Source organism: Penicillium argentinense (genome assembly GCF_028826775.1).
Source record: "Penicillium argentinense strain IBT 30761 chromosome Unknown utg000004l_segment0_segment0, whole genome shotgun sequence".
Taxonomy (NCBI): domain Eukaryota; kingdom Fungi; phylum Ascomycota; class Eurotiomycetes; order Eurotiales; family Aspergillaceae; genus Penicillium; species Penicillium argentinense.
In genome coordinates, this window is record NW_026622663.1 from 1,215,568 (window position 1) to 1,230,425 (window position 14,858).

The 14,858-nt window shown below is 40.7% G+C and overlaps 1 protein-coding gene across 1 annotated transcript; it reads left to right on the forward strand.

The window, feature by feature from the left end:
* Positions 1-3,044: 3,044 nt before the first annotated feature.
* N7532_003401 (transposase) lies at positions 3,045-4,754 on the forward strand (the record flags this gene model as incomplete). Its single annotated transcript, XM_056615895.1, has 1 exon — positions 3,045-4,754. The coding sequence occupies one exon, from the start codon at positions 3,045-3,047 to the stop codon at positions 4,752-4,754; it is 1,710 nt and encodes a 569-aa protein (XP_056476252.1).
* Positions 4,755-14,858: the final 10,104 nt, after the last annotated feature.

The window sequence follows — 14,858 nt, forward strand, 5'->3', positions numbered from 1 at the left end:
TCCAAGGTTACGATGCTGCAGCACATGTTGCTCAGTTTTCATAAGTTGTTGATGCTTGTAGAGATATATTTTCTTTTCAGGGTATCCTTAGCACATACGACCATAGGGTGTGGAGAACAGGGCTTCCCGTCCGCTCAGCCGTACTTAAGCCACACGCCGGCAGGTTAGTAGTATGGTGGGTGACCACATGCGAATCCCTGCTGTTGTATGTTTTGGTCTTTTTTTTATCCTTCTCTTTCTATCTTCGAATTATTAATAATTTAATATAAACCCCAAAAAATTTGTTAATATTCTATTTTACTAATTTTCATGCTTAATAGAGACTATAAGTATTAGATCAATTGGTATTAGATATCTGAATAAATAATAACGTAATTCTAATTCCCGGCCGACCTGGACACCTACCTCTATGGGACAATTTTGAATTAGGATATCTTAACCAAAACACCTAAATTGAATTAAATATAGCGATTTCTACATGAATTGATCCTGTGCCCAACCTCTCTACATCTACTGCACCTTGGCGCGGCCCTCGTTGCTACCTGATCTGGCTGAATAGGCAATTCGCCCTGCGTATGCGATACTAGCTTATCAACTGGTTGATCTAGCTGCTGAGCTAGCTGTAGGCCCTCTTCAACCGATAGGCCCCCTTCATGTGCTATCTATCGCTTTGACCGTGTGCGTTGCTGGCGTTTCTTCTCATTCGCTGCGCGTAGGTTCGTGACTTCTTGCGCTAGTAGCGCTGTGTTATGTAGCGATATATAGTGGCCTTTAATAATCTGATCTAGCATGATTTTTGATTGGCTCGGAGGGCTACTTAACCGTTGCTTTAGTAAGTTCATTAAACATCGAAGCTTGCTTTTGTAATTGATCGACGGTCTTTGGCGTTTTTGGTGTGAACTGGCTAGATCCGCTGCTTGGCCGGCTTCCTGGCGGTGTTGGCGTTCGGAGCGAGATATTTAGCTTTGAAAGCACACGCTCTGGGTTAATTGGAGTAAGACCAGTAGCAGCAAGCTATTTCGAATAGTCTGAGATTGAAACGACTCAATACGCGCTTGGGGGTAATCGGCGAGAAAAGAGCTTATCGATGTGGTTATATTCATCACGCGCTAGATCGCTCACGAAGCGACCGTACGCGCGTTTAAGCACAGCAAAACATCCAACATCAAGCGGTTGTAGTAGATGTGAGGAATGCGAAGGCATACAAAGCGGTATAATATCGTTTTCTGCGCAGATTCGATCGAATTGAGGTGTAAGATGGCTCCCGTGGCCGTCAAGAATTAATAGCAGATATCTACCTCGGACACGCGAATTCGTTGATGGAACAAATAGCTTTTGTAGCCAGCGAAGGCCAATCTCATTGGTGGTCCGACCGTTCTTCGAAACCTCCATTCGCGATTTCCTGGTTGGAGGATAGATCGCCGACCGTAGTATTCTGCTCGCGTGACCACCTCCTGCGCTGAAATAAGACCCATCGCGAATCCTGTCTCATCAAAGTTGTAGATATCCTCTGCTTGAATACCCTTCTCATCGATAACGCGTGGTACGGTAGGAAAACACTCTCGAAGCGATTTCGGGTCTTCGTTTAGAGCGCGCTGATAGCCGTATCTTCTTGAGAAGCGTGTGCGAATCTCATCGCGCCTTTGAATAAAGGTTGATGGGCAATTCTTGCTTCCAGTAGCCAGAGGGTTCTTACCGCGCGTAGCTAGTAGGATATTAGCCATATCTCGCACAGTAGATGGCCTAGGCGCTGCTCCACGCGAATCCATATAGATAATCCACTCAGTAAGCGAATCCTCTTCATATTGGGTCAATTTATGACCGGATGCGCGTTTCTCAGCGCGTGAGGTTTGACCGTGGGCGCGCGTACGTAGTGTTGAGAGCGGTATTTCGTATAACTTCGCTGCTGCGCGAAGAGATTTGATGCGACCCCTTTTAAATCCTGGAGGGCTAATAGTATTTTGCCTTCCTGATTAGCCGATTTTGGCCAGGATTCAGAGCGTTTTGGTGGCATGGTTGGTGGTCGAAGCGGAGGATGTAGAGACAGAGACGCGTTTTTGAGTGGGTGTCCAGGTCGGCCGGGAATTACGTTTACAATTATTATAATATTTAAGAATTATTAGGATAAAAGAAATTTAAATTATCCGTATAAAACATATTTGTAGGCCTAATTAGATATTGAAACAAGAATAATAACATTAGATAAAAATTTATTAAGCTAGAAAAAATGTTATTTTAATGTATTAATTTCTAAAATTTTTATAGGGTAAAATAAAATAGTTTAGTAATATCTCACGTAAGTTTTGTTTGAATTAGATAATAAAATATAGTATAATTTATAATTTTTCTGAGTATGTAAAACAATAGAATATGGTATATCTATAACTATCGAAGTTAAAAAGATCTAAATTTCTCTAAAGAACAAGAGTAAATTAGAGAATCTCTATCTACTAAATAAAGTAGCTCTAAATTCTAAGAATAATAGTTATGTCTTATAGGTAGTTCAAAAAACCTATAATTATATATTACTAAAATAATATTATTTCTCCCGAAGCTTAGATAAATATTATACATGTCAACATCCAGGGTGCATGACAGTCCCGAATCATGTGCTGGACCGAGGTTACCTTTTAAGGTTGAGACGAATCACAGACTACTTGCTCGAGGACGGGCTTTGCCTCGAAGGGTCGAGTTGCGGGTTCCGATTCACATATAATTCGCCTGATCATCTAGCTATGATCAGAAGCAGTTCTAAATACACAAATAAAGATGTAAACACGGTTGAGGTTCCAGGATAAGGCACCGAATTGATGCCTCATTCCCAACCTCTGTCGCCATGCCTGTCCAGGGAAACCGGAGGCACTGAGCTTGATATGCGCTTCAAGCGCGCTTGTCACCATTATATTCTACATTCGGGAGATATCCGTGCCTTTCTGCCCACCCAAACCGCTACCCGCTTTGGGTGCGCCACGCATTCTTCGTAATAACAGATTCTTCGTAAATTTTCGAATCTCCTATTCAATCACCTATCCAAGCCACCCAACATGCCTAAATCTCCTAATTTTGATGAATCCCGCATGGCCGAAGCCTTCGCAGCCGCCATGGCCGAAAAAAAACCAAATCTCTCGAGGATTGCGCGTGAATTCAGCGTGTCCTATACCACCCTTACCAGTCGCGTCAAAAAGGCCAAATCGCCAATTACCCCTACCAAATCGCATAAGAATGCTTTACAGCCAGACCAGGAGAAGGCCTTGACCAATTGGATAGTAAAAATGTATTCGTGGAACCTACCTCCCACTGCAGGGCTTATACAAGCGTGGGCAAATCGCGCACTGCAGAGGGCGGGCCACGATAGACAGGTTAGCAAGATGTGGGCGTATCGCTTCGAAGCACGTCTACCAAAGCACCTAAATCTAGCCCCAGTGAAGCAGAAGACCAAGGAACTGAAGCGAATCCAAGCCGAGGATGCAGGCCTTCTTCAGCACTGGTACGACCTGCTTGAAAAACAGCTCCATGACGTCCCCGCCCGGCTAGTATACAACTTCGATGAATGTGGTTTTCAACCCGGTCAAGGACGCGCCCGAAACGTTATTGGGGTTAAATCATCTTGCCCTGACCTGCCAGAAGGAGAGAGAGGCGAAAATATCACTGCGGTCGAGTGTATTGCTGCTGATGGTTGGCTTATGGACCCGCTCTTTATATTCAAAGGTTCCGGCAAAAACTTCATGGAGGCCTGGTACTACGGCAGCGAAGACCTACCTGCGAATACGGCTATGTCTCCAAACGGCTGGATTTCTGATGAACTAGCCCTAGCCTGGCTAAGCTGCTTTATCAAGGCCACGGCTACTGCAGATCGTCTTAAGCGTGGCGAAAAGCGCTATCTTATATTCGATGGTCATGGTGCGCGTCTTACCCTCGAATTTCTACAGAGATGCGAGGATCACCATATTATACCATTCGCATTTCTACCGCATTCAACACAACTCTGTCAGCCACTTGACGGAAAGCCCTTTCTGAATTATAAACAGCAATTTCGGATGATGAATAACGATCTGGCTTTCTGGGGCGGCCTACCGTATGGGAAATCGGATTTCCTCGCAATTATCGGGCCAATTCGTAAGAAAGCCTTGACGCAGCGAATTATTCGTGAATCCTTCAAAGATCGTGGTATTTGGCCGGTTGATGGTAGTAAAATCGTCCAAAACCTTGCGAATCAGTTAGAAATCCCTGATCTAATCGCCCCTGATCTTCGGTCATGGGGATCGCATACACCATCACTATCACCACCACCAAATCTCTCGTCTTCTAGTGTTGAAAACAGCCCTCCAAAATCTGTTGAAGCTCTCATCAAGAACCAGGCGAAGATTACTAAACACCTCGAGGGTCTGTCGGATAAGATGCAGCGAAATCTGACGAGGATGATGGCGCACCAGCGGGGGATAGCGGAGGAGCTTGCGATGACGCAGGAATCGATTCGGCGTATTAGAGAAGCGCAGATGCCAGTACGTCGCAAATACACTAAGCGGCAAATTAAACCGCTTAGCCAGACTGGTATATTAAGCACACGCGATGCGAATCGGTCAATTGCAGTCAGGAAGGCCGAGGATAAGGCGGAGGAGCGGAAGCTGGTCAGGCAGTTCAAGAAGGTTTATGGCTACGCGCCCGCACAGAGATCGGAGGAGAGTATTCAACGGTCAATGCAGGCCGAGAGAGAGGGTAGAGAGGCAGGAGAGGTATTTTTTATTGATAGATAGCCAATTGGTGGTGAAATTTACGATTTAGCTTCGAAATCTACGAAGAAACTGTTATTACGAAGAATGCGTGGCGCACCCAAAGCGGGTAGCGGTTTGGGTGGGCAGAAAGGCACGGATATTCATGGAAGAACCCCGATCGAGACCGATTATGAGGGTTTTACTACTGTCAGGGGCTTGCCGCCCGTTCGGGGATAAATACCCCCAGAATCGCATGTAGACAGTTTGATACAGTCAAGTTCTGTCAATTCAATTAAGGTCGATTTGTCTAGCAGGCCCTCATTCAATATTCAGTGCTTCGTCGTCGCCGATCTCAACAACTACTATAGGATCTTTAAAAAGAATCTATAATTTTTCAAGACTATCTTAGATCTACTACATAAATATATACATTTTATCGCAATTTGATGTAGTGGGGAGACCCCCTCTCCCTACTACATGGGTGGCATCCATGTTATGTGACATAGCCGGCAGTATACAGTGGCCGGATAGCTAACGTAGTTCCCAAGCGAGCCGGCCACCCAAGCGAGCCGGCCACCCCAAAAACACATCTTAAATGCGATAAATTAGCACTCCATATCTCAACAACCATCGACTAACTTTACTTGAATATTGGCAGGTAGGCTTTACTTAGCATAGGGATTAATATATCCTAGTTTTAAATATTTTAAAATGATCGCCTTGCAACGTTACAATAAAATACACTGTAATTTTTGTATTCTATACATAAATATATGTATGTCTCTCTTCTAATTAGATTTTATATGTCAAAACCACGCCAGTGGGCTGGTGACGCTATCTAGACCATCATGTCCAAATATGGTATTCTAAATCGATGTTTTTGTTGAGATATGTTGTGGTATTTTATCGCATTTACTATGTGTTTTGGGGTGGCCGGCTCGCTTGGGTGGCCGGCTCGCTTGGGAACTACGTTAGTTCTAGAATACACCTTCTGTCAGCATTCGCTGGTATGCGATGACAAAGCAAGTTGACTGATGCTAAATCATATAACCAGGAATGTGTGGAAGAAGAAGAGTGAGATCAGTCAAAGAGATAGAACTGTCTGATTAACTAATGATGTAACTAAGTAGATATATATAGACCGAAAATAGAACAAATAGTGCAAACAAAATATGCAGTGAAAAGGGGCACGAACAAGTTCGATACATTAAACGCCATGCATCTAATGTGGCTTCAATATATTGGACGCCACTCATAGGGAAGATTCAGTATTCAGAACTTCGGATGAATTATCGGCCGTCACTCCCAAGGGTAATCACGTGTGATTTCCCCACAGTATACATTAAGACACAGTAGTCCTTGATAATCTGATCTAGGACAAGCTTTGATGGGGAAGGAGGGCTTCTTGACCGTTTTTTAAGCAGTTTTTTGAGTGAAGAGAACTGTTTATGTATTCCTTTGACTGTTTTCGGTGTTTTTGGACTGAATTGGCTAGATCGACTGCTTGGGCAGCTGGGTGGTGGTGGTGTTGGTGTTCGGAGGGACATATTGAGCTTGAGAGCACACGCTCTGGGTCTAGTGGAATTAGACCTGCAGCAGCAAAACTAGACTGGATAGTCTCTAGTTTAAGGTCTCTTCTCGTGCCTGAGGATAACTTGCTAGGAAATCTAGCTTATCAATATGATTGAATCCTAGCCGTACCTGACTGGTAATCAGACGACCATAGGCACGCTTAAGAACAGCAAAACATCCAATATCCAGAGGTTAAAGAAGAGGGGATGAATGTGCTGGCATGCAGAGTGGGATAATTAAGTTTTCAGCGCAAATTCGGTCGAATTGCGGCGTGAGATGGCTACCATGGCCATCAAGAACCAGAAGGCGATATGTTCCTTTCATCCGAGTTGAGGTGAATGGGATGAATAGATTTTGAAGCCATCTGATACTGATTTCATCTGAAGTCCAATTTGCCAGTCTTTTGGAAGCCCATCAAACCAACTGATGTTGTGGTTTTTGGCTTAAAGATAATGCATGGTGGGAAGCAAAACCAGCCGCACTGATTGACTCAATAACAGTCACCCATTCACGGTTTCCAGGTTGTAGAATTGCACGACGACCCTGGTACTCAGCTCGAGTATCCACGTTTTGTGCCGATATTAGGCCCATCGCAAAACCAGTCTCATCAAAGTTATATATATCCTCTGATTGGATGCCATTCTCATCGATTGCAGATTGAACAGTTTTAAACCATTCACGTAGGACCTTTGGATCCTCATTTTGGGCACGTTGGTAATCATAGCGCTTTGAAAAACGTGTTTGAAGCTCTCCTCGGCGTTTGATACGCTTGGTTACCCTATTGATCCCAACAGTTGGTGGGGGGTCATTCCACAGTCGGCAAGTAGAATATTAGGCATTTCTCTCACAGTAGGGGGCCTAGGCGCTGCACCACATGAATCCATTGAGAGTATCCACTGTACAAGTGCATCTTCGTCAAATTTAGTCAGTTTATGACTATTAGCGCGTATCTCAGCCCGAAATTGGTAGCCGTTGACACGGTCCTGTAGCGTAGTGCGAGGTACCTGGTAACGCACTGCGATTGTGCGTATAGAGTCCGTACGGCCATTCTGAATATCTGATAGCTAAGAGGATTCGGCCTTCCTGTTCAATCGAGTTTCGGCTTGATTGAGCGTGTTCTGGTGACATGGTGGGTGGTTGAAGATGGTGGGTACGCGTCGGAACGCGTTTTTTGGTTAGGTGGCCGACTCGGTGGTGAATTACATTAGTAATTCATTATTATTATTATAGTTATCTTTTTAAGACCACAATTACAAGATCTTTAATTATAGATAGGTACATACCAATAGAGTAGTTGGGACTAGCATGCACTACTACTGTGAGCCAGATAGAATGACCATACCGTTATGTTCTGTGTCTGTGTCCAGTATATATTTATTAACAACTTGATAGACTAGAGCAAAAATAAAGGATCTGCTCACTCACATTCTCCATCCTCGCTAGAAGCGCAGTCTGGCAGGTCCACATGAGCGTAGCGTAGGAAGTTCCTAGTGATCGTGTAGTGTTTGTGTCTTCTCTGCCATCCGAGTGCTCTCTTACGAGCGAGCCATTGAGCGTATCCCCCTTCAATATAACAACGGAAAAAAAAGCCAAGTCTAAGCTAGGTAAGATAGGAAAAATAATAAGAAGATATAAAGAAAATAAAAGAGACAAGATCAATATAAATAAGAGGAATGAAGTTCTAGATATTTTATGAATAGATGTCAGCTTTTTGACCACTAGGCTAAAAAGCATCTAGACGCTAGTTATCTAGCAGAAGCTTAGCATATATAGCTCCATATATTCTGACAATAGATAATAGAGTATTTCAATAGAGAGTATTATATTATATAGGAGAGTTACTCCAATAACCTTTATTCAAAATCAATATTCAATTATCAATTCATTTTGAGCTTCAACTGATTTGAAATTTGTGATAATAATTTAATAATAACGATATTTAGAATTATATTCTAAAAAGTCTGTTAATTAATAAGATTAATTTTCTAAAAGAGGATCAAATAGCTTAAAATTAAAAATTAAATTAGCTAGTCTTTACTCTGTTTTAGTCCAAAAGGAATTATACTATCATAATCAATATTTTAATAAAAAAGTATTTTCTTTGCAAATCTTATTCAATTTCTGAAGAATTGAGGATTATAAATATCGACATAGTTTATTTAAAACAAAAAATTAAGATGTTAATTATAATAGAAATTGAAATTTTGAAAAGAAATGTAAAGAAATCATATAAAAATACACAGACGTATTATATATTAAACTGTTCTGAAATAAGTCAATTTCTAGATATATTTATAGAAAACCTTGGAACAGTATTGAGATCTGCGGAAAAATCAGAAAGGAGAGAAAGACTCGTAAAAATAATGTCGGGAAATCACACGTGATTACCCTTGGGAGTGATGGCCGATAGTTCATCCGAAGTTCTGAATACTGAATCTTCCCTATGAGTGGCGTCCAATATATTGAAGCCACATTAGATGCATGGCGTTTAATGTATCGAACTTGTTCGTGCCCCTTTTCACTGCATATTTTGTTTGCACTATTTGTTCTATTTTCGGTCTATATATATCTACTTAGTTACATCATTAGTTAATCAGACAGTTCTATCTCTTTGACTGATCTCACTCTTCTTCCACACATTCCTGGTTATATGATTTAGCATCAGTCAACTTGCTTTGTCATCGCATACCAGCGAATGCTGACAAATAATATACATTGATTTAGGAGCTAGAGTTAGATTTAGAATTTACAATTACTTTAAAATAATAACAAATCGTCTAGATTTACATTAATTAGCTTAAGGTACTTCTAGATTAAAATTACCGATCGTAATTTTAAATATTTCAAAAACTTTGGAAACTTTGATAAGATAATTAGTATATGTTAGAGAAATTAATATGGTCCAACGCCTAACTTATAATATAAGGTTGCGATTAAATTCACTTAATTAAGACTGAAATAACAGGAAAAAGGAAATTCTCTATTATTATCTGTGATCTATTATATTTACCCCGCCCTACACCGCTTCTTCTTCTTCACTATGTTTTTTTAGTATGTTTGTATTTCGGTCTATTTATACGAGAAATTATCCTATAATTAAACGGACAGTTTTCTCTAATCTTAGCTGTTCTCACCTATCTGATCTTTCACCTCATTTAGGATCCAGCACATAATCAAGTAACGTTATGAATCCCGAATACCGATATATTATATGTCGGCTTTCGGGGTCTATGACTTCGCTTAGCCATGTGCTGCACCCCAAATGGGATAAAAGATTAGATTCTGAGAACAGATAGATTCAGAGAAAACTTTATCGGGGGAAAAAATGTGTCTCCAGAAGAATCTGTCTGTGTAACTAATCATGGGATCATTTATGTGTAAATAGACCGAAATGGAAACAAACAGGGTAGAAAAGAAAGCGGGGTAAATATAATTTATCATTCATAAGAAGAAGACGATTGCCTTTCTTCTCATCCGTGGGATGACCCTCTGATAAACCTCGAGTCCTAGCCAATTAATCAGGTGAATTCGATCGCAGCCTTAGAAGTTAGGTGTTGGACGGTGTTAACTTCTGAAAATTATATATTAATCAAAATGTAACAATTAGAATATTCGAGTTGTTTTACTACAGTAGCTTCTTTAAAATTAGATGTATTTGTTTGTTTAATATAATTATAATAAAAAATAAAATACAATATTTGAATTATTGATACATATTATTATTCATTTTTACCAAATTATAATCAAGAATATTATATATATCTTGAAGTTCCTAAAATTTTAGTCACTATATATAGATTAATATAAATAATTTATAGGCCTCCAAATTTAGTTATCGTATAACTATACTCATGTGTAATGATTTGATAGAAGGCTATCGACCAATAATTTTGTCTATTATAACTAAAATGTCAGTATTGGGGGTTCTATGACAAAGGAAGTCATGTGCTGGACCCTAAATGACGTGGAAAGATAAAATGGGTGAGAACAGATGATGAGATTGAGAGAAACTGTCTCTCAGGGTCTGACTGAATATCTGCCTAACTAACTAACGGAATCAATCTTGTATAAATAGACTAAGATAGAAGCAAACAGGCAGACAGACACAGTAAGAAAGAAGCGGGGTGAAGCTCGTATTTTTCCCTTTATCCACAGTCTGACTCTCTTCTGAGTTTTAATTCCCAGTGAGCTGATCAGAATTACATCACAGCCTTGGATGTCAGGTGTTAAACTACTTTGACATCCAACAAATATTTATTAAAACAAAGACAGATAATAAAGCATCTTGCTTTAAAAGGTAACCATTGTCTTTAAAATTATGGAAAAGGGCAAAAATAAAGAAATATATATATAGATATTCTGGAAGATCTTTTTAAGTTGTATTATTTTATTTTCGAATGATAAAAGATAATATTTAGACTAGTTAATTATACATAAGGAAATTCTAATTACCTCAGATTCTTAGGAAGATTTTCAAGATATTATATGTCGTTAGAGGATAATACAATTAGTTTTATCATTAAAATATGTAATAATATACACTTCAACATTTTTCTTAAATAGCTTTAATTGATATTTCACTAAATAATCCTGAACTATGTTTTTCAAGATTTATCTAAATTACATCTAAATTGTATTATAATATGTCGACATTCAGGGTCTATGTTAGTTATGTACTGGCCCCCAAATGGGATAAAAGATAAGATTGTGAGAACACATAGATTGAGAGAATACTGTTTCAGCAAGAATCTGCATCTGCCTCTCTAACTAATCATGGGGTCGTTCTCGCATAAATCGACCGAAGTGGAAACATCAGGATAAACATGGTGAGAAGAAAGCGGGGTAAATCACTCATAGGAATAGAGAAGCTCGTCTTTACTCTCATCAGGGGGCCGACCCTCCGATTAATCTCGAGTCCTAGCTAATTAACCAGGAGAATTCCGCAGCCTTAGAAGTTAGGTGTTCAACCGTGTTAACTTCCAACAGAATATATCAAGATCTGTCAGCAATCGGGGTCTATGACTCGTCTTAGTCATGTGCTGGACCTCGATTGACATGGAAAGATAAGATGGGTGAGAACAGCTAATATTCAGAGATGAGAACATTCAACTGCCTAACTAGCTAACGTTGGAATCAATCTCATATAAATAGACCAAAATAGAAGCAAACAAGCAGACAAATAATATAAGCGAAAGCGGGATAAATTTCGTACTTTCCCCTTTACACACGAGCTAACTCTCTTATTCCCCAGTGAGCTGATCAGGATTACATCACAGCCTTAGAAGTCAGGTGTTGAACTACTTTGACTTCCAACATACCTTCTCTTTTCTTTTTGAGATCAAGGATCTCGAGTTTGTTCCATCATTTAGCATGTTTCTCTCGAGAATAGCTTCGTCAGACCATCAGCGATCATTTCAGATGATTGGACCCATCTAATAGTGAGTCGCTTAGCCTGAACCTCCTGTCGAATCCAGAGTCGGTGGATATCAACATGACGTAATTTAGTCTGGAAAATTGATCGTTCTCGTGTTATCAGGTCAACAGTCTGTTTGTTATCACATCTGATAAGGAATTGATGCTCTGGGTCAAATTCGATAAAAGAGAACAGTCCAATATAGCTGTTTACTAGCCTGTGAAAGGGCTAGTAGTTCTGCTTCTGTGGTCGAGGTTGTTATCGTTCTCTGTCTTCGGGCCATCCAGTCAATCGGGCCGCCAAACAAACAGAACATAAATCCTTCTGAACTCTTTCGATCTGGATTATCAGCGAAGCTCGCATCTGATGCTGCGGTGAAACACTTCAGCATATTCTCTCATCCCATCATAACATATAGCAAGATCTCTCGTCCCATATAAATATGAGATTAGATGATCGACCGCGCTCATGTGTTTTTCTGTGGGTTTTGTGAGAAATCTCGCGAGAAGCTGATTCGCGAATGCAATATCTGGTCGAGTCCAGATAGCGGGAAAGAGGGTAGAGCCGCATTTCTGTTGATAGAGATTAATGAGCTTATCATCTAATCTCTCTTGATTTGATCTCTCTTGATCTGATGTCAAATTAAGGTTATCAGATGAAAGCGGCACTCGAAGAGTTCGATGGTGAAGTAGGTGATACTTGGCCGTTATCTTCTCGATATACGCCGATTGATCGAGCCATGTTTTCCGATTCACTCGATCTCGTGTTATTCGGATACCTATAAATTGAGTAAGTTCACCACAATCTTTCATCTCGAATTGTTCCTGCAGCTTTCGTTTGATCTCGATCGCATGTCGAGTATCTAGATCGCGAGGAAATCGTCAACAAACACCATAATAATCATCTTCCTATCTGAATATAGGCATGGATCATCTGGATAATATGTGAATCCTAGGGAGATTAATTTTGATTGTGTATGGGACGAATGCTTGCATCTGAACTAATTTCGCAAACTCAGTTTCCATTGCCTCGAGGAACTGTCGTCGGAAAGGGTGATTCGCAAGTTTCGAGTAATTTGATGGTGCTGGTGGAATTGCGGAAATTGCCACTTTCTTAGGTTGATCAATCTGATGTGTTGAGAACGCTCGGATGAATGGTATCGGGTTGACACGTTGATGTTTTCCTTCTGGTTCGTCTGGTGATGGTGAATCAGATCGATCACGTTTCTGGGATTGGTTGAAAGTGAGCGGTTGATAGTCTGATATATTAATATTCGAGTTATCGATCAGAACGAATGGTTGGATTGCTGTGTTTTGATCTGTTTCGTCTTCTTGGTCAGTTTGATATTCCTGACTAATCTGATCATCTCGATCATCTGATTCATCTGATTTTCCAGAATCAGGTGGCGTTTCTGGTATATCACCAAGAATTAGATCTTGTGGATCCGTTTGATTTCCGTTTGTCGGTTCTGATGATTCAGAAAGATCAGGTATATCAATATCTTCGAGGATTCGATTCGTTTCATCATCTTCGAGTAATCCAATCTGCTGAGATTGATCGTTGATAATGCTGATGTTATTGGATGGTGGGTGATTAGGCCGATAGAACTGGCTCTCATCAAATTCGATGTCTCGGGCCCTTATCACCCTTCCTTTTTCAGGCATCCAAATTCTCCAGATATTCGAGGCGTATAACCGACTAGATAGCCGATTTCTGCTCGAGGGTTCATTTTTTCGAGTCGTGGAATGTTATTAATCCGGACGAAAGCTTTACATCCGAATACTCTAAGATTCGATAGATCAGGTTTATTCGTGAGCCAGGATGGTCGTTGTTCTGGTTCGAGTTCTTCATATAGTTTCTGAAACGGCGATTTCCAGCTGATTAATCGATGTGGGATTCGATTCTGGATATAGATTGCTGTTTTGCACGCTTCGTGCCAAAGATTCGATGGTAGATTCGCTTGAATCAACATCTGTCTTCCTATCGATGAGATCATACCGCCATAGCGTTCTGCATAACCATTTTGCTCAGGTTGATACGGTGGCGTAGTCTCGAATCTGATACCACGTTTTCTGACCTCATATGTGATAGACGGAATGAGTGATCGTTCTCCATCGCAGTGAATAGTCTGAATCTTCAGATGAAATTGATTTTCGATAAAATTAATCTGAGCGATCAGTGATTCGGGCGAGTCTGTTTTTCGAGTAATATCTTCACCAATCTGATACTTCGTTACTGGGTCAACGGAATGAGACAGATAGTTCGTTTTGGCAGCTGATTTGCCAAACAAAGATAAGTCCCAGTGGATAGCTTCAAATGGTCTGGTGTACTCGAAAGGTCGTCGAGAAATCTGTCGATTAGATCATCCAATTTTGCATGTTTCACAGATATCAGATAGTATCGAGTTCGAGTCAACTAAGATGTTCTCTGCATGATCTGAAGATGAGATAAAACGTCTTTTCCAGCATGTCCGAGTCTTTGATGCCAAAGATCATATGAACCACTGAGTTTTTTGGGCCGAAATGAGTTATTCGCCGTATGTGGTTTGAGATCAGATTGATCTATAATCTCGAGATCATTCGATTGATCTTCAATCTTGAGATCGTTGATCTGATTAGATGGAGATTGAATTGAACGCTGGGTCGAGGGCGATGGCGTTCGTGAGATATGACTAGCCGAATGAATAATCTCTGATGGGGTTCCATCTCGAGTATATCGGTCCCATTTGATCAAATAAACCCCATGTTGGAAGTCAAAGTAGTTCAACAACACCTGACTTCTAAGGCTGCGATCAATAGTTATCACCTGATCAACTGGCCATATTCCTCATTTCGGCCGAAATAATGCTGTCAGATGAGTGCGGGTTCATCCGAGGGGCATCCAGCAGATGAATGAGATATATCAGTTACCCCACTTTACACCGCTTGTTTGCTTACTGCATGCGTTACTTCTGTTTGTTGTGTTTACGTCTTTGTTTGTGTTATTTAAGACTGCTCCTGATCATAGCAAGATGATCAGGCGAATTCTAGGTGAATCTCAACCCCTGCGACTCGACCCCTCGAGGCAAAGCCCGTCCTCGAGCGAATAGTCTGTGATTCGTCTCAACCCTAAAGTATCATCGGTCCAGCACATGACTCAACACTGTCATAGACCCTGGATGC